Source organism: Triticum aestivum, chromosome 4A, assembly GCF_018294505.1.
Source record: "Triticum aestivum cultivar Chinese Spring chromosome 4A, IWGSC CS RefSeq v2.1, whole genome shotgun sequence".
Classification (NCBI taxonomy): domain Eukaryota; kingdom Viridiplantae; phylum Streptophyta; class Magnoliopsida; order Poales; family Poaceae; genus Triticum; species Triticum aestivum.
This window is the reverse complement of record NC_057803.1, coordinates 1869237-1897113: the sequence shown is the minus strand read 5'-3', so window position 1 is coordinate 1897113 and position 27877 is coordinate 1869237. Positions and strand designations below refer to the sequence as shown.

General features: G+C 42.9%; 2 protein-coding genes across 2 annotated transcripts; both read left to right on the top strand.

Moving 5' to 3' along the window:
- Positions 1-714: 714 nt before the first annotated feature.
- On the top strand, positions 715-20553 carry LOC123088677 (uncharacterized). The gene is made up of 34 exons (XM_044510910.1): positions 715-1143; positions 3268-3494; positions 3636-3706; positions 3930-3986; positions 4118-4455; positions 4864-4932; positions 5027-5112; positions 5269-7401; positions 8222-8299; positions 8411-8522; positions 8740-8790; positions 8931-8970; positions 9085-9307; positions 9423-9426; positions 12351-12455; positions 13393-13461; positions 13643-13720; positions 14069-14203; positions 14295-14402; positions 14665-14793; positions 15295-15410; positions 15499-15616; positions 15930-16035; positions 16166-16296; positions 16445-16615; positions 16774-16884; positions 17356-17467; positions 17920-18248; positions 18370-18460; positions 19421-19516; positions 19590-19660; positions 19743-19855; positions 20022-20127; positions 20288-20553. Exons 1-33 carry the CDS (start codon positions 805-807, stop codon positions 20101-20103), a joined length of 6099 nt encoding a protein of 2032 aa, XP_044366845.1. The 5' UTR covers positions 715-804; the 3' UTR covers positions 20104-20127; positions 20288-20553.
- A 1951-nt stretch (positions 20554-22504) lies between these two features.
- LOC123084673 (uncharacterized) lies at positions 22505-24472 on the top strand. The gene is made up of 2 exons (XM_044506157.1): positions 22505-22914; positions 23784-24472. Exons 1-2 carry the CDS (start codon positions 22796-22798, stop codon positions 24187-24189), a joined length of 525 nt encoding a protein of 174 aa, XP_044362092.1. The 5' UTR covers positions 22505-22795; the 3' UTR covers positions 24190-24472.
- Positions 24473-27877: the final 3405 nt, after the last annotated feature.

The following is a 27877-nucleotide window of genomic DNA, read 5'->3' as shown; positions in this document are numbered from 1 at the left end:
TAAAATACAGGCGTAAGGCCTCAGGTCTCATGGTCCAATTTTTTTTATTTAAATGCACACATGACCTAGCACGTTGAGTGCAACGGAGCGTATGGAAGATATGCCCTCAAGTTGTAATGCGAATTATCCATGATCGTCGATTTTGTGCTATGGAGGTTTGAAAAATACAAATATATAACTTGCATAGTGTTTTCGTAACACAAATTGTGTGTGTGCGCGCGCATGTTTTCCTCAAGAAACACTCCAAATAATAAGATGTATATGGATTTATTTATTTTTACACATTTCTGATTAAAAATACAAGTGCAAGTGTACAATTGTACATTGCACCAATATTTGTTTGCCAAGCTTGCAACATTTCTTTTTACCCCTTGGTCACCTCGGCGTTTTGACGATTCGAGGGGCACCGGCCGTAATTCGCGTTTACTCAACGTACGTAGTACTACATGCCCAATGTTTTTCTCATGATGATGAGGGTGTACACCACGGCCGCAGTTAGCCCTAGTAATCAGTCCAGAAAAATCATCATGTCAGAAATAACATACAGCTATCTCAACGAAGGAGAAGAGGAGATCTGTATTTCTGCATCGGTAAAGGAAACGGAAAAGGGCGAGAGAGAGAGCCCACCCAAGCAGCAAACCCGGAAATTAAAATTAACCAAACTCAATCAAAAAGGGAAAAGAAAAAAATTTACACGATTTCTGCGCCCTTCTCTTCGGCGTCTTCGCTACTCTCCGCCAGCGGAGCCCCAACAGGACCAACCCTCCCCGCCGGCGCCGCCGCTCGCGCAGGCAGGCGCGGGCGATGTACAAGCTCGGCGGCGGCCGTGGCGCCGGGCGCGGCGGCGGCGGCGGCGCCAAGCGCCCGCCCGCGCCCCACGGCCGCGGCCGGGGCGCCTCCTCCTCCATGGGCAAGGGCCCGCCTCCCCGCGGCCGCGCCGCCGCCGCCGCCGCGGCCTCGGCGGCGGCCGCCGCCCAGGCAGCCGGGCGCGAGGAGTCCTTCAGCCTCGAGTCCAGCGGCCCGCCCGCCTTCGCGGCAATCATAAGGCTCACCCCCGACCTCGTCGACGAGATCCGGCGGGCGGAGGAGGCCGGCGGCGGCGCCCGCATCATGTTCAACTCCAGCATCAACCCTGCGGAGAACGTGAGCTCTCCCTCGCCCTCCCTCCGCCGTTTAGTTTTTTTTTTTCCCTTTCCCTTCGAGTCGGTTACGAAGTTTAACCTAACCAATTTGGATGTTCTACGCATTACGGTTGTTTGGTCGAGGGCGACCCTTTCTGTTTTCCCTTTTCCGTCCATGACATGACACTGTTCCTGATTCTGGGGTAGGTTCGTAGGTTCATTGTGTGTTTGGTTTTGCATTCAGATTGCTCGAATTTACTGCTGGGTACTTGAACTCTGAACTGTTAGGACGTGTTGATCTCTTAGCTCATCTCATGTTAGAACTGCCAATTTTCATTTTATCATTGTGTGGTTTTTCCCCTCCGCTCCGGTTTTTAGAGGACGGCCTTTTAATTGAATCCTTTCAGTACGTGGTGGTCCGGATGAGTCTGATTTGGCTTAAGACTGCATGGTTATTGTTGGGTGGAGTTCATGTTGTAGATTATCCAAATTACTTTTCAATTCGCAGTTAGTTTGATATGCTGGAGGGAAATGCTCTGTTACTTTCTCATTGGAGGCCTCAGTTCAGTGTTCTGCCTGGGGATTGGTTTGGTGACTTCGGGCACGAGCTCTCAAGTTTTTGCATGCATTTCCTTTCCTGCCTAATATGACTTTCCTTAGAATTTCTGCACAGTGGGAGCAAGTGTATTGTTTGTTGATGATTCTTTTGTGTAGTCCGTGCAGCATACAGTAAGCCGCATACAATCTGATTTGAAGCTGTTGAAATTTAACTGTGCCTCCATACTATCTAACATATAATTCTTCTCAGAACAATTATCTACCTATAATTTATCATTTTGTGCAGTTCAGTGGGTTCTTGGCTTGGTACATTCTATGCTGTAAGCTTAAGATTAGTTTGGTGTCTTATGTTGTTTAGGATCATTAAAAGTTTTCCTTTGAGTGACGATCCAAACTTTAGGTTCCAACTTCATGAGGCCCATTTGAATGATTTAGTTGAAAACGTTTTTGTTAATTTTAGTGCATAACAAGCTGACAAATTTCTCACTGGTTCTTTTATCTTTAGTGTGAGATTTTTTTAGGTACTGTAACTCGGTGGTGCTTTTGGAATTACTAATAGTGGGATATGTATGTTTCCTTTTAGAAAAAAACGATCACCCATATAAAGATTTCTCGCTGAAGAGTCTCATGAATGATGGGCTCCAAAACCCATCACTTGTTTCAAATAGAACCCTGCAAAATCTAAAATCTATCCCCATTTCCCCTTTTCGGAATAAATTAGTGCTGACGAACTCTTCAAATCTAAAAATTAATTATATACAATGAACTGTTTTATGATATGCATGAACTGAAATCTGGTTTTTAAAAAAAGAGGAAAATAGCAGCTAGCTGGTATTTTGGGTCTCTTGTGAAGACTGGATTCTTACCTTTCTACATTACATGTCAAGTCTACTGGGACTGAACTCTTATGTCTGGCTGGTTATTTCTGTGGATCCTTGTTGTACTATTTTGTTTCGTTTGTAGAATAAATATCAGTTCCATAACATGTTGCTTCAACACCACTAAATATTCTGTTGTATCTACTGTAGTAAGCTTTGTTAAGTGATAAGCTTACTAGTTATAAATTTGTGTATTTGCGCTTCACATGTGTATGGAACTTACTTCTTATAGTGTCCAATAGTTAGAACTGTACTCCATCCGCCCCAAAATAATAGTACAAAGTTAGTACAAAGTTGAGACACTTATTTAGGGATGGAGGGAGTAGATCATTTAGGATTTGAAGGTTGCTGGAAGATCAGCAGTTGACTTGGTATTCATGATCGCGTTGTATGTGGTTTGATGAGAAAATACAAACATGTTTTACGTACATACAAATGGAACAGTAAGGCCTGTATTCATGTATCCAGTCATGCAATTTTCTGTTGTTTAAGTAATAAATAATACCAGTGCCATGATACTTGTGCACTGGAGTATTTATAACTGCTGTCTCCTTATTTACCTTAGTACCATGGAGGAGGGTTTAACTTTGAAAGAAATAGTACCCCCCCCCCCCTGTTACTGGTTTTTGGCATGACGCAAAGCTCGTGCAACATGAGAATTACTGTTGTGCATTTAACTTGTTTAACTGAAAGTTCTTTTCTTGAACTAGGTTATCGAGGTTGATGGTAAAGAATTCAATTTTGCATGGGCATCCGAACGGGGTGAGTTATGTGATATTTATGAAGAACAACAGAGTGGAGAGGGTGGAAATGGCTTGCTTGTGGAACGTGGATCTGCTTGGCGCAAGGTGACTGTGGACCGCACTTTGGATGAATCAGCAAAGAACCTTGTGAAAGCGCGCTCAGAGGAGGCTGAACGTCTCGCGAAATCTCGAAAGTTTGTCTGCTTTCCCTGATACATAATTCTCTCACTGATTAATCATCATCCTGATTTATAGGTTTCTTAGATCTTTTCTAAGTACTGCATATAAGTCCAATTTTTTACTTATGCATCCTTGTTTAATTTTCTGTTGTATAGATCAATTGTGCTGGACCCTGGGAATCCATCTGTCAGGAATCAGGCCAAGTCAATGGTTGCAGCCGGAGAAGGTTTGAACTTTGATAACTCGTTTTGTTTTTCTTGAACGAGTTCATTATTTCTACCTCACTTTTACATTCATGCTTCGATAGTAGAAATGTGTGATGTGCTCAGTTTTTCTATGTGCAATGTAAATGCTGGTTTTGAATTTGATTAGTGCCGAAGGTTCGTTAGACTGTATAACGGCTAAAGTTTGTATGAGATTGTATAATTTAGTGTTGCTATCTCTTCCAGGTAATATGCGGAGGGGGAAATGGAACCAGAAGAAGGACAATTTCAATAAGAAGCAAGGTTTCAATTCTCTCTGATCTTCTCTTTTGTAGTACTTTATTCTTTCTATGTATATAAATGTCCTTCTATTCTACCACTAAAAAAACCTGCATTACCATGTACCTGACTTTGTTTTCGTGGGTCTACTCCAGCTACTGTCATTCCAACCAAATCAATTTCTAAAGTAAAGCTGCCTAACAGTATTCCCAAAGGAAGTATCTCGACTTCACCTGTGCCTTCTCCTGAGCAACCTGGACCAAGCATTCATTCATTTCCTGTTGGGTCAGATGCAAATAATGAAGTCATAGTACCTTTTGATTTGAATAAAGAGGAAAACAATAAATTTGAGAAAGCAACACCAAATAGGATCTCTCGAGGACTAAATCATGGGGCAGGTTCTGTTTCTGCAAGTGTTGAGGATAATACAACTGATTTGCGAAGCCTGCTGATATCTACACTCTCAGAAAATCCAAAAGGAATGAATTTAAAGGTAACCCCCCCAACCTCCCCTTTAGCATGTGCAAATAGGAAAAGGAATCCAGAAGTTTTAAAATGAAGTACCAGTAAGTTTTAAATATTGCAAGCTTCCATGCTAACTTAACTGCACTTGTTTGAAAGACAACCATAGTTCCATGAGTTTGCTGTATGAGATGTCACTTCAATTATGGCTGACCTTGTGGTCTGATGACAGTTCTGTATCTTATGATTTTTTCACCTTTATACATGATGTACTGTGATATCATCCATAGTTGGCTTGATCATATGCTACAAATGCTTTTGTTCATGATCTTAGATGCCTTTGTTCTTGTCATTTGTTTAGTTGCCTGATTCCCGAAGGCTTACCCCAAAAGGAATTTCCTGATGTTTCTCTTCACTACATGTTGTGAAACATATGTAGGCCTTGGAGAAAGCTGTTGCAGATGCAATTCCAAATGCTTCAAAGAAAATAGAGCATATCCTTAAGAATGTGAGTAACAAACATTATCCACCACCTTTTTTCTCGGTAAGGAAACATTAAGAATATATTGTGATGCACACTTAACATATTTTTATTTATCCAGGTTGCAGATTGCCAGTCATCAGGGAGATATTTGCTGAAACCTGAACTGGAAGTAGAAAACTCTAATCATGCATCTGGCAGTGGAAGGTATTATCTTTCTCCTACAAGTTCAGTTCCGTGCTTCTTGTTTAACCGGGCATTGCCTTCATGATGCCCTCTCCATAGTTTTGTGTATAGTTATTTTCTGCATGTTTGCTACTTCCGCCCACAAGCACCTCAGTATCCAACTGATGTATCTAACAGGACTATCGATGAGAACATCGAAGAAATTGCTCCAAGCTTAAGCATAGATGATCCTGATATTGAGAAGATTGAAATTGGGGGCTCCCCGGTTTCAGCTGCAGGAGACGAAAAGGTCAATGACAGTGATGGCAAAGCAGGTAGCTCTAGTGAGAGTGGAAGTGATAGTGATAGCGACAGTGACAGTAGTGGCAGTGGAAGTGATAGTGGCAGTCAGAGTAGAAGTGCTGGCAGTGGCAGTGGGAGCAGCAGCGACAGCGATAGTGATGCTTCATCAAGCAGCAAAGAAGGATCTGATGCATTTGTGGATATTACAAGTGATGATAACAAGCCAGATACAGCACGTAGGAAAGTAGCAGATGAACTGAAGTTGTCTTCCTCGCCAAGAGATTTCCCAACATTTGATGGCGATGATGAGCAAATTGATATTGGAACAAATCTCGATTATAAGAGCACATCATCACACATTGATCTGAATAATTTGAATGTCGACAATGATGAGCCGGCATATGCCGCTACAGCAACTGAGAAATTCGGTGCAAGCAATGTAGACATGCCATCAGAATTTCCAGAAAGCGAAAACATGGTGAGTACCAGGTTAGATCCAAGTATAGTTGATGGCGAATATCCTGCAAACAAAATGTCTTATGAGGACAATTATTTTGATGACCCCTTAGCAGTGAGTAGTGAGAACATACCTAATGAAGAAGCTATTCAGTTCACGGAGCAGCATGGTAGCAGAAGAAAGTCAACCTCAAAGGATGGAACAAACCATGTGCCCACAAGAATATCAGAGAAAGGTGCCAAACCCACCTTGAAAAGGTTTCCGGGTGATGAGAATGCTATTACAAAGCCAGAAAGTGCCAAAAAGGCCAAGGTTGACTTTGCCTATTCAGGAGCTACAGGTTCTTTATCAGCACAGAGACAGAACTTGCCTCCTGACAAACATATCAATGAGAGGTCAAGCAAGGAGACAGGGAATGTTGGATGGGACACACATACTGAGCTACAGGTACAAGATATTAGTCCTAAGGAAGGAAGGCCTGTGACTCCTGGAGATCTACAAAAGATAAATCAGAGCCAAAATCTGCCCATCCCAACTCACTCTGAAGGAAAACAAGAAAAGATCATGAAAACAAGCTCTAAGAAGAAACTAGATAAGGTGCAGAAACCTTTGAATAGTATGGATGGCAGCCCTGGGAATGTCAATTTTGACAACACTGATGATTCTGCTGCAAGAAAAAGGGGTAGGCATGGGGGATCTTCTCTTGATGGGAAAAAGCACAAGCGCTCAAAGGATCCTAATATTGATACAAATCCCATGAATTTGACCAAAGGTGTCAGAGGAAATGTTAACCACAACATGATGATGTCTCTTCCTGAATGCGCTGAAACTAATGGCAAGCCACCAATTTTGCAAAGAAACAGTGCTGAGAAATCATCTCCAAAAAAGGTGCTCCAGAGAGAGCATTCTGATCTCGAGTTGGGTGAACTTCGTGAGTTTCCTTTGGAAAATGACAACGGGAGGACAAGGAAACAACTTGAGAGAAATAGTTCTTCTAAGTCGCTTGATGGTAAAGCAACTAATGTAGATAATTTCTACCCCAATATGAATACCAGGAAGGTTGCTCTATCTGCTTCCCATGATCAGAGGAAACCATCACCGCAAGAATTTAATACTGGAGGTAATATAAACCAGGAAGGATTCCCAAGGAAGACAGCCGGATACGACTTTGATAATAATAGGTCTCAGCATAGAGGAAATGTTTCACAGGGTCGGCAATTGCCAAGGACTGATGATTCAGATTCAGAGAACGTATTATATCCAGACAGATTGATAGAGAAAACAGGCAAAAGAGAAACAAAAATGGCACAGGGTGGAATGCTAGATCATGTAGATCCGAAGAAGACTACTCCCAAGCTTCCTCAGAATGGTACCAAGAATGGCATAGAGTGTAGAACACGGAAATCAATTTCACCTGCAGAAAATGAGGAAAGAAGTAGGAATAACTCTTTGATAGAGACTGAGACAGGTAGGAAGAGAAGAGACAGTTCTTCGGAAGAAGACAATCTATTCTTTAAGAAGTACGATAAAGCTAAGCCAGAACTGAAAGGTCCAATAAAAGATTTTTCACAGTAAGTGACAATATACTAGATGCGTTTTTATGCCCTTTTGAAGTATTTCTGCTAGTGCATTTAATTTGTTTAGCTTGTTTGCACACTCGTCACCAAGATTTACACTACCTTGTGAAAATATTTGATTAAATCAGAATTTTCCTTGAGATTTTTAGCTGATGCTAGAAATAATTTTCTGCTCTAACATACACACACGCCTGTGTACGGTCGCAAAATATAAGGTGTATTCTGTTTTGCCAGAGCAAGACTTTGACCAACAATTACTTTACAAAATCAGAGTAATGTAGTACTCCCTCCGTTCCAAAATAGATGAGTCAACTTTGTACTAAAGTTAGTACAAAGTTGACTCATCTATTTTGGAACGGATGGAGTAAGTGTTTTGTAATGAATTTTCTTTTGACTAGAAGATCAAACTAAATAATATAATAAGGTCTGATGAGTAATGTTTAACAAATTGGGATTTTAAGGACATCATTTTCATGTCACATAAACTATAGAGAATTATTGATCAAGGACTTGTTGTAAATAAACAAAATAAGTCATATATTTTGGGACAGTCATGGAGGGATTACAGTTTACCTCTGGGGTAATTTTTGTGTCTCGAAATCCAATAATGATAACAGTACTACACTTAGCACAAATATAGGTCCCAGTCATACAGAAGTGTAACGCAGCATCATATTCACTAAGAGATTCAAAATGCAACTGTTTTCCTTGAGAGATAGACCACACATAGGCAATTACTCAATAGCTGGTATATCTTTGTTGCAGTCTTACTTTTTGTTCATGCAGGCAACTAACTGATTTTATCCATTTTCAGATACGAAGATTATTTGCAGGAGTACAATGAGAAATATAAGGTCTACTCTTACTTGAACAGTCAGATAGAGAAAACACAGTATGTGCTGACCTGAATTTTTCCTTCTAAAATTCCCCTTTGTACTCTTTTTTAAATCCTTCAGAGTCCATGTTCTATCTTCTCCTATAACTTAGCATGCTTTTTATGCAGGTCTGAGTTCCTAAAGGTTCAGGAGGATTTCAATGTTGCCAAAGAAAGAGACAAGGATAAGTACTATAACATTGTTGACAGACTCAGAGACATGTACCATGAATCGGGAACAGTATGCTTTCTGCCTGCCTTTTTCTTCATTGATTGAACCTGAGTATACATGACTTTTTACAGTTAACTGATAATCTGTGCTTTGGGTGGTGTGTGCGTGTGTGTGTGTGTGGTGGGGTGGGGGGTGGGGGGGGGGGGGGGGGGCATTGCATTAATCAAGATCTTGGCATTCTCTGCATTTTTTCATTATTTCTTACTGAGGACATTATATTCTCCAGAGGCATAAATTGATGAAGAAGGTCTTCGTATTGCTTCATGAAGAATTGCAGGTGTGTAATATGATCTTTGAGTATGCTTTTTGGTAGTTGACTCCAGTTGATTTCATTATCATTTGAGTTGACCTCCATGTGTTTTGTTTCACTTCGGTTTGTGGCATGTATTTTGATTCTATTGGTTATTAATTCCCCAGAGTATCAAGCAAAGAATGAAGGACTTCGCAAAGGACTATTCGAAGGATTAATGGTCCACCCTCATATCATGTCAGTGGTTTTGAAGTAATCTTTTGCCTGAAGTACGTTGATACATCTTACAGATGACAACTGACTTTCTGCCCATGCATGCAGGGCATTCGCAACTGTTTTTTCAGAAGCTGTTACCCAGCATCTACTCTGAAAAATGTCAGGAACCTCGCTTCATGCTTTGCCTTTCTAAGAAAGGAGTCCCTGGTTTGAACATTCAGATAAGGCATTCATCAGGTGACGGAAAGCTCACGGTTTCATCAATTGTTCTGCTGAATTTCCTAGTGATCACAGTCACAGCAGCAACAATCGAGGGTGATGCGGTGTGGTACAAGGAGTAACACCAACGCCTCCACACGCGCCATGTCCGTGGCAGTGTGAACAGGTGAAACTTACCTAACAGCGGTACTGTTGAAGGCGGTTTTACAACATCAATTTTGCAGGCAGGTAGATAGGAACTGTGCCGGGACGGGGTTCCCCCTTTGTAGATTTTTTCCTTCTTTCTTTCTTTCTTTCAGTGAGATCCCTCCCCGTCCTAGCTTTTGTATCAATGTGATCAACTCAATTCTGTTTCACCTTGTACATAATCTGTAGACCAAACTAGAGTAGTATTTGATGGAGGTGGGGTAATCACGGTGTATTCCTCACGTAACGTGTTGATGCAGTGAAGCTGTTGAAGTGTGTTAACATGGGAAGTGACGAGCTTGTCAAAACTATTTATCTTTGGCCAGTTCTTCTCAGTACTGTAGATGTAGATTAACGTGTGTGATTGTTTTTACAACTAATAAGATCTACTCCCTCTGTTCCTTCGTTCAAAATATAAGGTGCATTAATTTTTTAAAAGGTCAAACTTATCAATGTTTGTCCGCAAATTTATTGAGAAAGATATCAATACAGACACTACCAAATCAATATCATTAGATCATCATGCAACTTTCATATCTATTTATTTGATATATTGAAGGCGTTAATATATCTTTTCTATAATGTCAACTCTAGAAATGTTAGTTAAAAAAAAACTCTAGAAATGTTAGAAGTTTTGAGAAATTAATACATCTTAGGGCATCTACAGCTGGACTAGACCGTCACAAAATTTGACCCCTCAAAAGTTGGCGGACGCGCATGATCAATTCGATCAATGTTCGTTTTGAGTCCCTATTCGTCTATGCATGCAGCCATGTCCCTCACTTTTTTTACCTATACGTCCGATCATATGCATGTGATTGACGGGGAGGAAGAAAAAATGGTTCGTGGTGGGTCAAATTCTATGTGAAGAAAAAATGGTTCGTGATGGGTCAAATTCTATGTGACGGATGCATGACCACTGACGGGATATATCCGGGCCTCGTATTGTCCCCTATATGGCTGAGTATGAGGAGTGCTGCGGGTTTAGGAGGCTTTGAGTGGTCTGGTTGAGTTAACCTTTTTTCCTTCTCTTTCCTGCCCGGTCAGTAGTCCTAATTTTGCCCAGTCAATTTGAAGAATCCGTCTGTAGATACTCCTATGAAGTACTACCCTTGTCCTGGTTTATTGGTCCCTTTTGTTTTTTGTGTCAAATTTTAACTTTAGATTTAACTATCAAAAAGTTAATGCATGTCACAAAAACTATGTACAAATACAGGGATACATTTTGGGTGACATGCATTTATATTTTGTTAGTTAAATCTATAGTTAAAAGTTGACACAAAATACAATGAGGACCAATAAATCAGGACATAAGTAGTATGTTTATTGATTAAGTAAAAAAAAGGTACAAAAATCAGAGTAACTAAAACATACACCATCTACAAATATGTCAATAAACTCTGAAAGTTACAAATGTTCTATGGAGCACAGAGTCAACATCTCTAAGTTTGTCGTTCATATTCTGATATCTCCATGCTTTAGCTGGTGATGAAAACTAAAGTTCAAAAGGCTGAAAACTGTGCATGTATTTTAAGCAATAATTGATCATCAATTTGATTGATAAAATACGAGTCATATGTCGTAAAAATTATACTCTCTCCTTTTGACAATGTAGTGCATATTAAGTTTTCAAAAGTCAAACTTGTCTACACTCGACCAAGTTTATATAATAAACTATCAACATGTAAAGTGCTAAACAAATAAGATATAAAAAATACACTTCTTGATGAATCTAATGATACTAGTTTTGTATTGTGGATATTGATATTTTTTCTATAAATTCAGTTAAACATTTACATGGTGGACTTTTCAAAATTCTAATATGCACTACATTTTGAAACGGAGGGCGTACCATTGATTTTTTTTAAATGTCAATTCAGCGAGATATATTTTGTCGCATATAACTAATATTGTAGTCAAATTTTCTTCAAATAATCGTGTAGGCCTCGTAAACTTGAACAGAGGGAGTATGTTTTGAAGAGCCGCACGAGTCGTTCACCCCAAAGAGGCCAGAACATAATGTCGTTAAATGAAACATGGTCTTGGTTAACCCCCCACAAAACATGTGAATAAATTGTTGCTTGGGAGCGACACTAAAGAAGACAAAATCTGATTAGTGTGTGCCTAGTATGGTGAACCACTAATGATCCCATCCAAACTCAATGGATCAAATGTAATGACTGATGTATGTCGATGTATGAATCTTGTCATGGCATATTCAGTTTGATGCCAAAAGAATTAGCACATCCCAGATTTGGTAGCAAACTAGATAAGATGCTTACCTTTCTTCCAACCAGTTTTTTAACTCATATGGTTACTACGTCTGCAAAGGCATGGTTTAACATGATATTAAAGAAGACATGATATTTAGTGTGAAATAATATAAACCTCAAAACTAATATTATTTCCTATATATGTCATCATATTTAGTGTTGTTCCTTATATATATTGTGCTAGTTAGTTTTCCTTGTAGGTTCTAAATGATACTAGGAAGGGATACCAGAGGCAACGAAGAACTTTTATCTTACCAAAGTTTGGCAGGGTACATTTGGATGGTTATCAAAGCTCACTCTATCAATTTTTGGGGCATGCCAAAAAATTGGTCTTTATGTCAGTTGCCATTTACTCTTTTTTGCATAGCAATGACTCTTTGTTCACTTTTAACTTTTTTTGCTTTTCGATGTTGACTAACTCAAAAACCAAACATACAACGTCCAAATGCCATAAGCATTTGCGAACCAACCTGTGGTTCAATGGTTAGGAGTATAATGGTATCTCCAACCCACTAGCCGCTTTCTCCCCCCACTGACCCACTCCAACCCGGCTCCCTGGAACCCGCACCGCACCCATCCATTCCCCGGTTCCGTTCCGCCCCCCTCGGCTGGAAGGCGCGAGAGCTTCCGGAAGCATCCACCGAATCGGCGGCGGGCGATCGGGGAGTGTCGCTGCCGCTGGGGTCGCGCTAGCCGGCGCCGGAGATGGAGATGGACGCGACGGAGAGGCTGCGGTGGCGCTTCTCGGACGGCGGCCTCACCGATCTGCTCGACGCCCGCAGCCTCCACGGCTCCCCCGTAAGCCCCCCTCGGAATGGCCGAGCCCTCCCGCCCTCTCCGCGTTCTAGGCCTGGTGGCATCTCTGCGTTCTTAGCTTCGGGCGAAGTTTCTGGCTCGAATCGCCGAGGGGTTTGCATTTGTACGGCGGTGTTTCTCGATCGGGCTGACATTTGGAAGGGCTTATGAACGTGGGGAGGGAGGGGAGTCCGTCGCTGTTTGAGTCGTTCCTATGTTGGCAACGGGTTGGCGCGGATTATGGTAGCCTTTTTGATCAATTATTAGTTCGGGGTCTGGTCTCTGGTGTAATGCTGCCAATAGCTCGACTGCTTGAAGTCTGAGAGTGACGCAGTTGCTTGTTGATGTATGTATCGGTTGCGTAGCTGCGCAGATATCTGAACATTGGGGTAGATGCTTCTCAGGAAATTGGAATTGATTCTGAACATTGGGGGACGCCAGTATCACCTGTTTTATACTGTTATGTGCAGGTGAGTTACTTAGAATGTAGGCGAAAGAATCAACAACCCTCCTAATGCATTTTTTATGGTGGGCTGTTTTTTAGGCTGAGGAGAACAATATGGGCTGTGGCTAGTGAGTTGTTCGATTACTTGGGCAATGTTACTGGGTACCAATGTCTACTGTATTACAAGTTGGAACTGTGATGTGAGTTTGGGAGGTCATTATCTATGTGCTATGCTCTTGAACCAGCTTCTTATCACTTTGACCTTGTGTTTGTATATGGTCTCCTTGAATGGGAACTAATTATTATTATTATTATTATTTTTGCGGGAAGAATGGAAACTAACCGTGAGATGAATTCATGGGAACTAGGATTTTTGTTCAAAACCTTGTGTTGGATTCTTGGACATTCTGCAATCATGCATATTTTAGTCACATTAGCAGTCATAGAATAAACACTGATACAACTAGATACAATTAACGATTTTTTCTTTTCCAGGACATTGGAAAGAGAATGCAGTTCCATTCTTCTCTAGTACAAAGGCTTGCTTTAGAAAAGGAGATTGAGGTATTTGACTCCTTTTGTTGTTTATCTTATCATATGCTAGTCTCTTCACAAGAACAGGGAGGTTTGCTTGTTTCCTGTGTTGGAATTTTATTTGCTTAGAAGGAAGCTGAAATAGTGAAGTTCTTCGCTGTATCTTTGATTTTTACTGGATTGCCTTTTGGTTTCCCGTGCCATTTAACAGGGTCACGTAGGTTGCGTGAATGCTATTGCATGGAACTCAAGTGGCTCACTTCTGATATCAGGATCAGATGACACTAGAGTAAGTTTCTGGACGCTAATTTCTCATCCATTATTTTCATGCTCTCTGTAGCTGGTAGAGTTGCATGAACTATTTACTTGTCTTGCAACATACAGTAGAATTTTTCCTGCAGTTCTTTGTTGACTGAGATTTGAATTTTTGTTACAACCTTAAGTGGAAAGCAATCTGAATGATATAACATCATTTTCTTGCAAAATAAATGTTGCTCAGAGTTAGAGATGACACAATCTTGAAGTTGAACATTTTCTATATATGATTTTGTTTCCAATGGTATATCCTTGGACTGGAAAAGGGCGGAGAGTTTGATGGTTGATTCAGTTTACTGCTGTATCAATACGTGTTCTGCAGGTCAACATCTGGAATTATGCTAATCAAGAGCTGTTGCATGAAATTGATACTGGACATTCAGCAAATGTATTTTGCACAAAATTTGTACCGGAAACATGTGATGAAGTAGTAGTTTCAGGAGCAGGAGATGCTGAGGTACAACCTTTTGTGGGATGTGTTTTCACTTTTATCTTTCCGTGTTATTCTGAGGCATCCTTTCAGGAGAAGTTTATTGATTCTTTTTCAGGTTCGTGTTTTCAATTTGTCTCGTTTAAGTGGCACAAGGCCTAGGGAGATTTCCATGGAGCCAGCTGCAGTTTACCAATGTCACTCAAGGAGGGTCAAGAAACTAGCTGTAAGATCCTAGTCTTATGTTGAACGCCATGATTGGAATATGGAACCGTATAGCATGAAGAAAATTTGTCTTTGAATTGCATCTAAGCTTGATGTTGTTCCTAAATGTATGCCCTTCTGGATTTTAGTATCTTTTCGAGAAGAAAGAACGATGTCTTATTTTCAGATCTTTGCACCACTTGAGAGATGTTCTACTTACTGATGCATTAAGATTCACACTGCCTGGTTCAACATTCATAATTATGTTTATATGCAATATGTAGGTCGAAGGTGGCAACCCTAATGTAGTGTGGAGTGCAAGTGAGGATGGTACTGTAAGACAGCATGATTTTAGGGAATGCAGTTCCTGTCCTCGTGCAGGATTGGTTAATCAGGAATGCCGTAACGTGCTTGTGAGTATTCTAACTGTTGGGTTCCGCTTCTATTGTGGTTTCTCGTTGAGCATCTGATTCCACTTGAATTTAGCTTTTGTCCTTGAGAGCCAAATACAAGTGGCCAGTTATAGTTGTATTACTTTTAAATGTTTCTCTGTTTGAATTTTGACGTGGTTCTCTTTTTTGTTCCATGAACCCTTGAACAAGTACAGACAGAACTAAATGAGCCTATGTTGTTTTATGCTTGTGCATCACATTGCTATTTACCAGATGAATGGACCTGTAATGCTTCATTTGTGTGGACTATGGTAATATAATTAGTTTAACTTTGCAACCAGCATGTTGTTGCTTTCAGTCACTTCCTCTCAGGATTGGTATGATCTCTGATGTTTATTATGAGTCCTTTTGGAAATGCCATGATAAATATACCCGTAGGATAAATGCTGGCTGTAAAGTTAGTTTAGCTGGGTGTGGATTTGGTTTTGATTCCAGTTTCTACATTACATGCGTTTTTGACAGCTAGATCTACGATGTGGAGGAAAGAAGTCTTTAGCTGATCCTCCCAGACAACCGCTGTCGTTTAAGTCTTGTGATATAAGCTCAGTTCGTCCCCATCAGCTCCTTGTTGGTGGGAGGTAACTTGTTGTCATAAATTAGTCAGTGCATGACAGGCCTTGCCCTTCAAATTAAAAAACATCACCTCACAACTTGATTTTTGTGCAGTGATGCGTTTGCCCGGCTGTACGATAGGAGAATGCTTCCACCATTGAGCTCATGTCAAACAAGAAGGAAGCCACCGCCTTGTATAAAAATGTTCTGTCCATTGCACCTTGCTGAGAATGTGAGTTTTTCTCTGTGCTTGAATAGCTTCTTGTGCTGCTCCAGATAGTGCATGGTAAAGGCGGCAGTAGTTATTGCTTGCTGGTATCATATGGACTGCTCTTATATTTTAGAGCTACGGGGTTGCTTGAACTTGATTATTTGAGAAAATACTTTCCTGAAGAGTTCCGTTTTCTCCCAGAAATCGTGCTACAGTATTTGGCATAGAATTGGCAGCTTTGTTTAGTTTGAGTTCAGAATTCTGTTACCTGTTGCTTTCAAAGTGACTTTTCTGTTACATTCATTGACATTTGGCCTCTGCATTTTGTAATCAGAGGAAGTCAAATTTGCACCTTACCCATGTTGCGTTCAGCCCGAATGGGAATGAGGTTCTTTTGAGTTACAGTGGTGAACATGTATATCTATTTGATGTCGACCCAGGTATGATTGTTCAGCCCCCTTTGTGTATGCATCCTCATTTTTGTTATCACACTTTTGCTTGCTTTCTGTCCACTGCCAGTGTTGATATCTTTAATACTATTCTGGTCAATTTATCTGTGTATATTTTCAGACAATACGAGTCCAGTGAGATACACAGCAGATGATGTACGTGATCAGTTATGTTTACTGCCTTTTCACAAGGAACCAAGAAAACAAAAGTCAAAACGGGATAAGTTTCCAGCTAAGAGAAATTTGTGTAGGGTGAGCAATCTTCTCTCTGTGCACTTGCTTGGGTGCGCTTGCGCTTCTCACTTTCGTAAACATGGCCTCTTCGTATCACACTATCACATATGTTGCCTGGTTTGCGAGACATGTTGAACTTCTCTGCCTTTCATGGCACCTGTTTCAGGTAGATATGTTGAAGAAACTTATGCAAGTCGTGATAAAATCTCTGGAGACTGGCACAAACCTAATGCATGGCATTGAAGCATGCTGTGAAATACTTGAGGCCCTGGAATCTGATATTGATGATAGCACGAGACATGATTGTTTGTGTACCCGTGCAGGATTGTACCTAAAGGTTTGCTATCATTTGTTTATCGGTTATCAAATCTCTGTTCTGTAACTCAAGCGGGAGCTACGTTCACCGGACCCTGCGCAAGCAGGAGCTACATGCACCGGGCTGCCCTTTTTTCAAATCTCTGTTCTGTAAAAGAATACTGAACTTATGGTTTGCAGCGGAGGTGGAAAAATGATGTTTACATGGCTATTCGGGATTGCAACGAAGCAAGGAGTATTGACTTTGCATCGTTCCAGGCACACTTGTTCATGGCTGATGCACTGTTACAGGTAAAAATGTGTAATTATGTCAAAGGTTGTATGCTTATACTGCAAATAATGCTGTACCATCGTCCATCAAACAAAATTGGTCTAACCCTGGTACTTTGAGTTGCTTTGTGCACGGTAACTCGAGTTGCTTTGCCTTTGTTAGGAGATTCTAAATCTGTGTTCAAGCCTGTTTAGAATGTTCTGTTTGTGCTACCTATTCTTTTGTCAGACGAAAATGAGCATATTCTAAAGCAATTCTGCTTAGGTGGATGCTTAGATCATACCGATTTGATCACCCCTTTGGTTAATCATGTCTGCTATGATTGGCTCCTTGTAATCCACAACCACATGCCTACCAATTGATGCGTCTTGTTATCTCACTAAAATTCTTTATCTCCTAAATCCTCCTCGTTTAGTCTGGAGTGATAAATGAAGAGATGGAAACTCGGTACATTCTCCATCTCTTACAAATATTTGCTTTGCCTTTTGTAGTTAGGAAGACTGAAGGAAGCATGTGAATATGCAGAAGCTGCACATAGTCTTGTTCCACCAAATTCGGTGTCTGCGGAACAGGTGGAAAATATAAAGAAGCGACTTGCTGCTGGTGAGTACATTTGACATAGAAACAATTGTTTTGTCCCGCATAGCTACACCATGTGAATTTAATATTTGGGGATTGTTATGTACTCACAGCTTCACATGCTAAAAGATGGCCTCTCCAGTGCACATAGCTCAGTAACCTGTTAATATTCCGTGTTCGGTATTATTTCTATGAAAATGTTAGTGCTCACAAGAAACATATACATGCAAATGTACCAGTACTTTTCTATATATAATATTCCATATTAATTTTCCACGTAATTTCTGCTGCCACAGCTGTTCGTAGATCCATTGTATTTATTTTATAGCTTCTCGTATTGAACTTGAGGATTTATTGGGATTGGGAATTCTATGATGCCAATGGATTCAAGATTTTATTGTTGCTTGTATCCAGAATATGTGATATGTTGCTGTTAATTTTTTGAAAGATCTGATGGATTTATGTTGTTCAAACAGCTGAACTTGAGAAAAATAAAAAAGATCAACAAGGAAATACTAACACTGATGCGCGGCATGGACGGTTACGGTCATTGAGTGATCTACTGTTCAGATCAGATGTTAGTGGGTCATCATCACAGGAGGGCCGAGAAGATTCAGATTACGATGATGAGATGGAGTTAGACTTTGATACATCAGTATCGGGTGATGAAAGCCGTGATAGTGATCCAGGTGCTGTTCGAGGTAGCTTACGTCTAAAATTGCACCGAAGAGAGGACAAAACTAATGAGCAGACTGTTGGGAATGGATCAGCTGAGTCCACTTGTAATGGCGATTCTGCCTATGAGGTTCTTTCTTTCTCATCCTACTCTTTTATCTGAATGTTAAAGTCCCTGGTACGGGTTTCTCTTTTTCGTGTCCTATATTTGTACTTGCATGGCTTTAATACCATCCTGTTGTGCAATGTAGCCGGATGTTGCCATTGATATGAAACAAAGATATGTTGGGCACTGCAACGTGGGGACAGATATAAAGCAAGCTAGCTTTCTTGGTGAACAAGGTTAGACTATTAAGCTGTTTCTTCTTGCATGCATGTTCAGTTTTTGTTTAAGTCGATAGTCCAGCTACCAGCCGTTTGTATGACGGATAACAGAAGACATCGACCTTTTATAGAAGGCGTACAGCTGCGCACCTTTCATGCACCTGTTGCTAGGTTTGGTGTGGGCTTTTTCCTTACCTTTCTGAGTGAAAAATCCTTTCTTGGTCGGTTTCTTATCATCGGTAATGCTTTTGGATTAAAATAAGAAGTGCAAAGCTCTTGCACATTCTCTATTTAATCAAATACCCTCAGATGTTCAGAAAACAAGTCATGAACCAATAAAGAGGTTAAACTATCCTAGATTGTGGTGTGGCATATAATTAGCTTCTGCAGAATCACTTGCTTTGATTTGAATTTATGCAAATTTACCAAATTATCACAAAAGTACACTCCAAAGAAAAGTTATCACCTGAGCAGGCATTATTTGGCATGCATATCTCAAAATAACATGTTTAATGAGTTCCTGTTCTAGCCACTGCTATTACGAACCAGACCCACTTGTGATGGCCACGTTATTTTTTGCGTGTTATGCGACGACTGAGACGGAGCTGCCACGTTGGCCAGCTGACTAGGTCTGCCTTATTGCTCTGATACTCCTCCGTGATTCTCACCCTGCTAACATCAACCAAGAGGTACAGACTGATGTATAGTCTCAGCAGCGAAAATTACCATGTGTTACTTAAAGGTAGGCTCGTTGATCAAAGTTGGACGTGAACTCATTAGGGTGTATTTTTGCGATAGATATGTCAGAGTGGACCTATAGTTTTATGAAACAAACCCGCATAAGAGTGTAGTTTTGTCGAAAGTAAGTCTTAAAGCTTAATTTGATGATAGTTTACTCAAAGTATGTGTATACCATTAAATTTAATGCAATTCATATGTACTATAAATGTGCCTAATGCTGTATTGCTCTTACGTTAGGGGAATTTATTGCCAGCGGAAGTGATGATGGTAGATGGTTCATATGGGAGAAAAGAACAGGAAGGCTTGTTAAAATGCTTGCAGGGGATGGAGCTGGTAATTGCAATTTCATTTCTTACCGTGGCTATCCTTGAGTGCTGTTTCTCATGTGCCCCTATATCTTCTTTAGTTGTGAACTGTATACAGTCTCATCCCTATGATTGTGCTGTTGCGACGAGTGGAATTGACAATACAATAAAGGTATATGATCTGATCTTTTTCTTTTCTTGAAGTACTTAAATAATTTGCCCTCGCTATTCACTTTGTCTTTGTTTATTGCTAGTTATGGACACCGGACGCAGAAGGTACTTCTATGGTTGATGGACCAGAAATTGATGTGTTAAGTGCCATAGAGAACAATCAGAAGAAGTTATGCCGCAACCGTGAAACTTTGTTGTAAGCTGTCAAAACTTCCTCAGGAGTTTAGCCATATGCTATTTTGACTTGCAATGAAATTACCACATCTATCATGTGGTACCATGCTGTTTCTTTTGATCTGTCTACCAAGTTTACATAGAAACTAGCTACTAATGATTTTCCTATGTTACGTATCTATGTGCAGGCCCTTTGAGTTTTTGGAACGATTTGGGGCGCATGAATTTGCTGAAGGAAGCTTGCATCCTTTAGAGTGTGCGCAGACTTGATATACTATTGCTTGGGTTGCTGAGGTACTGCTGTTTGCTGGAGATCTTAGGGCATTCCCAACATTTTACCCGGGACAAATCTGATAAATATGCATTGAGCTGGGTCACTGGATGCAAATAATGTGAAACTTCACATTTGCTCTCTGATTTCGGCTTTTGATTTGTTCTTTGTTTGACTTTTCAGGAAAAGGGCGAGGGGCATTTAATCCAAGACACAAGCAACCAGTGTTTAGGTAAAAATGAGATTGCAAGGTCGTGCTGCAATCATAGCCAGTGTTTCGCACACCTGCTTAGATAATATTGCAGGTGTGCCGTGTCGGTATTGAGTTGTTGCTTGACAGTAAAGGCTGTTTGTTGGTGCATTCACTTGTACAGATTGTAGAAAAGCGAAGTCTTGTAATAAGTAAATCATCTGTACATGCTTCCATAATAGTGACGTTTTTCTGGTTTGTTAGTCGAGTTCTAGGGGCAAAGGTCGGCGACTTGGATGCTACGTCGTTGGGCAAGTCTACTGACAATACACAGGTGAGACTTCGGGCAGAGGCTACAGTAGAGTAGAGACATAGTGTATGTTGCTCTGTTGTGCGGTTCTGCCTTTTGTGGTTTTGGATCCCAAATGAATGTTTACACGATTGCTTTTAGTTCCGTGTAAGTGACGTGATGCAGTAGAGACATCACCATCGACAATTCAGCCTACGTCGTAGGTTGACGGGCAAAGTGGCGAACACACAAAAGGCGAAGTGGACGTGTTTCTCTTGGAGTTGCAAGGAAGTGATGGAACCACATCGACGCTAGGCTGGTGTGGGGATTGTGGTCCGTGACCACTTGGGACGTCTTATAGCATGCAGATGTATCCAATATGTAGGGGTTTCTGAACCCTTTGTGGCCGAGTTACTAGCTTGCCGTGATGCTATCCTGATGGCCATTGAGAAAGGATGGTCTAGCATACTACTTGAGACAGATTGCCAACTAATTGTACGTGACTGGATTGAAGGAAATGACCGATCTGCACTTGCCCGTCGGTCTTCCCCTCTGGTGGCCGGCTGGTGTTCCTTCCTACCCACACCACACGATGCCCTCCTTTTCACGGCTTTGCCACTGGAAAACGACACGCTATTTGTTTTTGTCTTTGTTATTATTATTATTGTAGGTTGTCTTGTGTACTCGCCCTTGTAAGATGTGATATTTACCCAACCAGCGGAGATGTTCTATCCTGTTGTGCGTTTGTATTGTTCTTGTTCCTTTCACAACGCAAGTACTCTAGTTTTTTTTTTTTTTTTTTTGATTAATGAATGACAACGCAAGTGCGACTTCTCTACATCGTGCACTTATTCATGTAAGCCCAAACTTCACTCTTTCCCCGAAACAAGAAAATTACATTTACATGCACAAGCAAATAAAGTGTGACACGAGGTACTTGCATGTCGTGACAGGTGTGGCGGGGTGACTGGACCATGCCATGTTGCGATCGTCAAGATGCATCTAATGGCCTCAACAAGCTTTCTCGTTGATTTAGTGTCTCGATTTAGCACATGTGAAGGAGCATCCGTACTCATGCCCAATGAATGTAGGTATTGAATCATGCAACCTTAATAAATATCGCCTCTCCATCTACTTTCCTCAATGGTCTAATTGCGTAAATTATGACATCTTGCACGCTATATAAAATAGAATAATCTTATGTGAAAGACATGTAAGGCTACTTCCAATGCATTGGTGCTGACATGAGGTGCTAAGCACATTAAAAACTTTAGCAACTAAGGGGGTGCTTGGATACGTTTTAGTCTTATAACTAAAAGTAGTGGGACTAAAACTTGCTAGCCTCACCCATGCTTGAATCCAAATACTAAAGAGACTAAAATCAAGTTAATGAGCATTTATTATCCCCCAAACCCTCCAATCTAGAACTCGCCTATGTTAAAGGAGAGGAGTTAAATAAGGAGAGAGAGGACTAATACACATTTTAGTAGGGGTACCCCTGACTAAAAATTTTTAGTCCCAAAACTAGTTTTAGCCTCTCTTTACTCAGGGGTGCTTGAAACTTTAGCCTCTTAAAGAGACTATTTTTAGTCAGACTAAAATAAGTCCCTTGGATCCAAGCACCCTCTAAAGCCCCCAATGCATAGGTGCTTAACTTGTTGGTGCTAAGAATCCTTCATTTAATGATTTTGCAAATAAAGTTCTACATGCATTGGTGGGATTCTTCTCTTTAAGAGTTTTGCCTAGGTTCAATTTACTTTTTCTGTGCGCATAGTGGACCGGGTGAAACAAACAAAGTAGTTGAAGCCATTTTTCTTCAGTTCAGTGAAGAGCTTCACACAAAAAAGTATAAACCTCAAGGTCCAAAAGGCAAAAGCTAACTGGAAAAAAAATCAGGACAGCGTTACATGTCCGCCATGGGGGACGAGGTGGAGGAGGACAAAAGAGGGCAGCTTCCGCAAGATCTTGAGATGTGTGAAGACTAGTGCAGACAGCGCATCAGCTTATTAGCACCACCACAGCCAGCAGCGCCCCCACCATCCTCCAGTTCATTCCTCTCCCCAAACCTGCTGCAGGTAGTTTGCCAAGAACAAAGCACGCAAAGCCTACCGATCGATCGATCGATCGATCGGAATCGATCTCATGCGGCAGCTCTGCCCATCCATCTGAGATCGACTGATCGATCGCCAGGTGTGTATACCCGTTAATTTCCATGGGGGGCGACGGCAAGTTGGGCGCCGCCGAGGCCGCCGTCTGCTGCATGTGCGGCGACCACGGCCTCCTGCCGGAGCTGTTCCGCTGCGCCGCCTGCTCCGTCCGCTCCCAGCACACGTATGTATCCTACTATCTCTTTTCCGTTGACGCATATGTGTGATTAGAAGAGTTAATTGTGGATTTGCTTGCATGGATATTCTTGGATACGGGGATAGATAGCTAGGTTAATTAGCAACGACGGCAGGTTCGTGAAATAGGAGGATTTTCTGTGTGTGTGTGTGTGTGTGAAATGGTTCTAACCGATCGACGACACAGCATATCACAAACATGTGCACATGGAATTAGCTAACACACCAACATACGCAAGCATTGATTCGCATATGGCTATTCATCATTAATTCTGCATCATCATCATCTAGCTTGACGTACTTGTGTACTTGAATTCATCTAGCTTTGAAGCACCATACAATGCCAGCAGTTAATGGATTAGTTTCGTGCTTGGATTCATCTGAACCAGAACTGTTCAATGGCAATCCCCTTCTGAGTTTCCATCGGTATATAAGTATATTTGGTGACACGTTTGGCATACACATATCTATCTCCGATATATCATTTTCGCCACCCTGTGCCCGGCCCGCCCCTACATCCAGCCAATTAATCTGTTCCGACTTTTTGCACGATTCCACGAGAATTCGTCAACAAAATGGGGCCGGCCAAAGACCCAAGAGATATACACACATCCGATCGATGTTGATATAAAGCTGTACGGTCGCTGTACCCTGTATAGACTACCCGGCTAGTTCAGTCAGCTGCATCGACCGGTCGCCATTGTTCAGTTCTTTGATCTTTCGCGTGTCTATCATCTGAAAATGCGTGCGACAGTGCATGCAATAACGTTATACATGCACTCCATGTATCTGCATGTACTCCGTATGTACGTACTACCTAGCAACTAAATGTGTACACATGGTCATGTGTCACGTCAGGTACTGCACGGATCGGTACCCGAAGGCGGAGGCGTACGGCACATGCAACTGGTGCCTGAGGGCAGGGCAAGGAAGCGGCGACGGCGGCGGCGCCGTTCCTAGCCCGGTGATATCCACCTTCAAAGCGCCCGGGCCGGCCGCTGACCGCATGGATGTCCCGGCTTGCAGCGGTGGCAGTAGATCGATGCCGGGGAAGGTCGCGGCTCGCGGCGACTTCGCCGCGGAGTTGAACAAGCCTATCAAGAAGCAGCAACAGCGGCGGCGGCTCCTGCTGCAGCGGTCGGCGTCTGACGTGAGCAGTGGCGTCCGTGCCAACCGCGGCGCCGGGCCGCCCTCTCCTGGCGTCGCCCGGGGAAGACCGAGGGTTCGGAGGTACAAGCTCCTGGAAGAGGTGATCAGTAGCTAGCTTAGCGAAGCGATACACGGTTTTGTTTTTGTTTCGTGGAGGACGCGTGCGTATTTAAGCATGTATGTACGTGTAGCGGCGCTGGAGTTGTGGCTGTATGTGATGATGAGTTCTGATTCCTGTACTTGTTAACATGATGAGTTGCTAACACTGGAAAAATAATGTGCAATAGCGTATAGAGAATTGTCTCACTAAATAAATCAGTATACAATGTCTTGTTAATGTCACTCTATAGTGCACTATAGCACGCTAATAATATAATTTAAAGGGTGTCGCTATTTTATATGGCATGCTATTTTTTCTAACCTTGGTTGCTAATATAACATGATGTTCGATCATTCGCTTGATTTACTAATATTTCAGTATGTGCGCATGCATGCAATGGGGAACATTCTAAGCCTGGCTTTCACCCCGCTATATACATATAGCAACCACCCGATACATCTGAGAATTCACTGCTGGGGCAGATAGCACAAGCACGCTCAAAAAAATAAAAAAATAAATAAAAAGAAACTAATAACAACAGAGTTGGATTGACAAAAACGATGATGATCCGCAGCTGCTGCGCCCTCCGGAGATTTCCATTGCACTCCTAGCACTTCGGACCACCGCATACCAAGCAACACCTTCAAGGAGGAACGCGACGATGACGATGCTGCTGCCCGGACTGGTCCTAGGGTTTCCCCTAGTACGTGGAGGGGCATGGGTGAGGGGGGATACCCGACGCCCTTTAGGAAGGAACGATGGCGCCCACGGGCGTCGCCATGTCGGGGCCGGCCAAGCTGATAGGGATTTCTCTAGTCCACCACACATCCGCCACCCTGACTGATCCGTCACGCTCCACCACACTTGCCGCCCACCAACATGCGCCACCACGGTCTTCGAGTCACCACCGCCGTCTCATCATGGAGTCCGAAGCGGGACCAACGGGTATGAGAGGGAGCAACCGGGAACAAGGAGCGGCAGTGTCAGCAGCGACGCGAGAGGGGACAACCTCCACCGCCATCGGCGGTACCGACTGGACGTAGCAAGAGGAGCAAACCGGGCACATATGGCCGACCGAGCTCGAAATGGCTCGTGAAGGTCCCGTCGCCGCGCTGCAGTGGCTGCGCTGCCGTCTCCGCACCCCCTACACGAGCCACACCTCCGTCCGCTGATGCTGTCACAAGTGGAGCCAAGCCAAGCCTGCTCAGACCCATATGGGACCCCAAAGGGCCCATATCTGGGCCGGGAGGGCGCCGCCGCCGGCTGTCGCGCTAGCCCGCCGTTAAGTGATCATGCCACCGCTTCCTCACCACCCGGAACTGCACCACTTGAGGGACTGCGCCTCCCCCCGAGGAGAACTGGCACACACCCACGACAGGAAGACCCAACCACAGCCGCCGGGAGCCCGAAGCCGGACCCCAGCCGCTGCCCACGCCACCCGCGGCCAGCGTTGTCTAGATCCAGATCCGCCACCCGACCAACGCCGAACCACGCCCATGCACGCCCCTCCATGGCAGCCGCCGCGCCATGCCGAGGACCCATCGAGACGATGACCCGCCGCCGGCAGGAGCACCTATAGCGGCGCCACCAGTTCCTGCCATTGCCCGGTGCCACCAGCGGCAACCGTCCCACATCGGTCGCGGATCCGCGAGGAGGGGAAGGGGCCGACCCCGCCGCCGCCCAGGCTTCGCCAGCCGGTGATGCGGGGCGGTGGCGAGGGAGGAATGGGCCGGAGGGGAGGAGATGGGGGCCAACGGCTAGGGTTTCCCCTGAGGGAGCTCACCGGAGCGGCTGGGGGGGGGGTATTTAGTGCTTCATGTAAGCATAGCAAAGGATCGCCACTAATTTGGCAAATGTTGTCCGCCCAAAAGGACTGCTTCGTGTCCCCCCTCAGAAGGGGTCGACCTCGAAGCAAAGGAGCTGATATGTCTCCGTCGTATCTATAATTTTTGATTGTTCCATGCCAATATTATACAACTTTCATATACTTTTGGCAACTTTTTATACTATTTTTGGGACTAACATATTGATCCAGTGCCCGGCGCCAGTTCCTGTTTGTTGCATGTTTTTGTTTCGCAGGAAATCCATATCAAATAGAGTCCAAATGCGATAAAAACTTACGGAGTTTTTTTGGAATATATGTGAATTTTGGTAATTGGAATCAACGCGAGATGATGCCCGAGAGGGCCACAAGGCAGGGGGCACACCCCGGGGTAGGGCGCGCCCTGGGCCCTTGTGGCCACCGTGTAAGGCGGTTGGTGCCCTTATTCTGGCACAAGAAAGCTAATATCCGGATAAAATTCGTGTTAAAATTTCAGCCCAAAAGGAGTTACGGATCTCCAGGAATTTAAGAAACGGTGAAAGGCCAGAATCTGGAAGCACAGAAACAGAAGGAAACAGAGAGAGATCCAATCTCGGAGGGTCTCCCACCCCTCCGCCGCCATGGAGGCCATGGACCAGAGGGGAAACCCTTCTCCCATCTAGGGTGGAGGTCAAGGAAGAAGAAGAAGGAGGGGGGCTCTCTCCCCCTCTCTCCCGGTGGCATCGGAATGCCGCCGGGGCCATCATCGTGACGTCGATCTACACCAACAACTTTGCCGCCGTCATCGCCAACTCTCTCTCCCTCTATGCAGCGGTGTAAAACCTCTTCTCCCCGCTGTAATATCTACTTAAACATGGTGCTCAACGCTATATATTATTTCCCAATGATGTATGGCTATCCTATGATGTTTGAGTAGATCCATTTTGTCTTATGGGTTGATTGATGATCATGATTGGTTTGGGTTACATGTTTTATTATTGGTGCTGTCCTATGGTGCTCTCTGTGTCGCGCAAGCATGAGGGATCCCCGTTGTAAGGTTTGCAATATGTTCATGATTTTCTTATGGTGGGTTGCTAGAGTGACAGAAGCTTAAACCCAAGTAAGTAGGTTGTTTGCGTATGGGAGTAAAGAGGACTTGATACTTCAATGCTATGGTTGGGTTTTTGTTGGAAATATGCCCTAGAGGCAATAATAAATTGGTTATTATTATATTTCCTTGTTCATGATAATCGTTTATTATCCATTCTAGAATTGTATTGATAGGAAACTCAGATACATGTGTGGATACATAGACAACACCATGTCCCTAGTAAGCCTCTAGTTGACTAGCTCGTTGATCAATAGATGGTTACGGTTTCCTGACCATGGACATTGGATGTCGTTGATAACGGGATCACATCATTAGGAGAATGATTTGATGGACAAGACCCAATCCTAAGCCTAGCACAAGATCGTGTAGTTCGTTTGCTAAAGATTTTCTAATGTCAAGTATCATTTCCTTAGACCATGAGATTGTGCAACTCCCGGATACCGTAGGAGTGCTTTGGGTGTGCCAAACGTCACAACGTAACTGGGTGGCTATAAAGGTACACTACAGGTATCTCCGAAAGTGTCTGTTGGGTTGGCACGAATCGAGACTGGGATTTGTCAGTCCGTGTAAACGGAGAGGTATCTCTGGGCCCACTCGGTAGGACATCATCATAATGTGCACAATGTGATCAAGGAGTTGATCACGGGATGATATGTTACAGAACGAGTAAAGAGACTTGCGGGTAACGAGATTGAACAAGGTATCGGGATACCGACGATCGAATCTCGGGCAAGTATCGTACCGAAAGACAAAGGGAATTGTATACGGGATTGATTGAATCCTCGACATCG

Excerpts from the sequence above, each read along its gene's own strand:
- LOC123088677 (XM_044510910.1), top strand. The coding sequence starts at position 805 with ATGTACAAGCTCGGCGGCGGCCGTGGCGCCGGGCGCGGCGGCGGCGGC. Across the intron at positions 7,402-8,221 it reads CCAATAAAAGATTTTTCACA|ATACGAAGATTATTTGCAGG; the intron begins GTAAGTGACAAT and ends ATCCATTTTCAG. Across the intron at positions 18,461-19,420 it reads TAGCTTTCTTGGTGAACAAG|GGGAATTTATTGCCAGCGGA; the intron begins GTTAGACTATTA and ends CTCTTACGTTAG.
- LOC123084673 (XM_044506157.1), top strand. The coding sequence starts at position 22,796 with ATGGGGGGCGACGGCAAGTTGGGCGCCGCCGAGGCCGCCGTCTGCTGC. Across the intron at positions 22,915-23,783 it reads TCCGTCCGCTCCCAGCACAC|GTACTGCACGGATCGGTACC; the intron begins GTATGTATCCTA and ends GTGTCACGTCAG.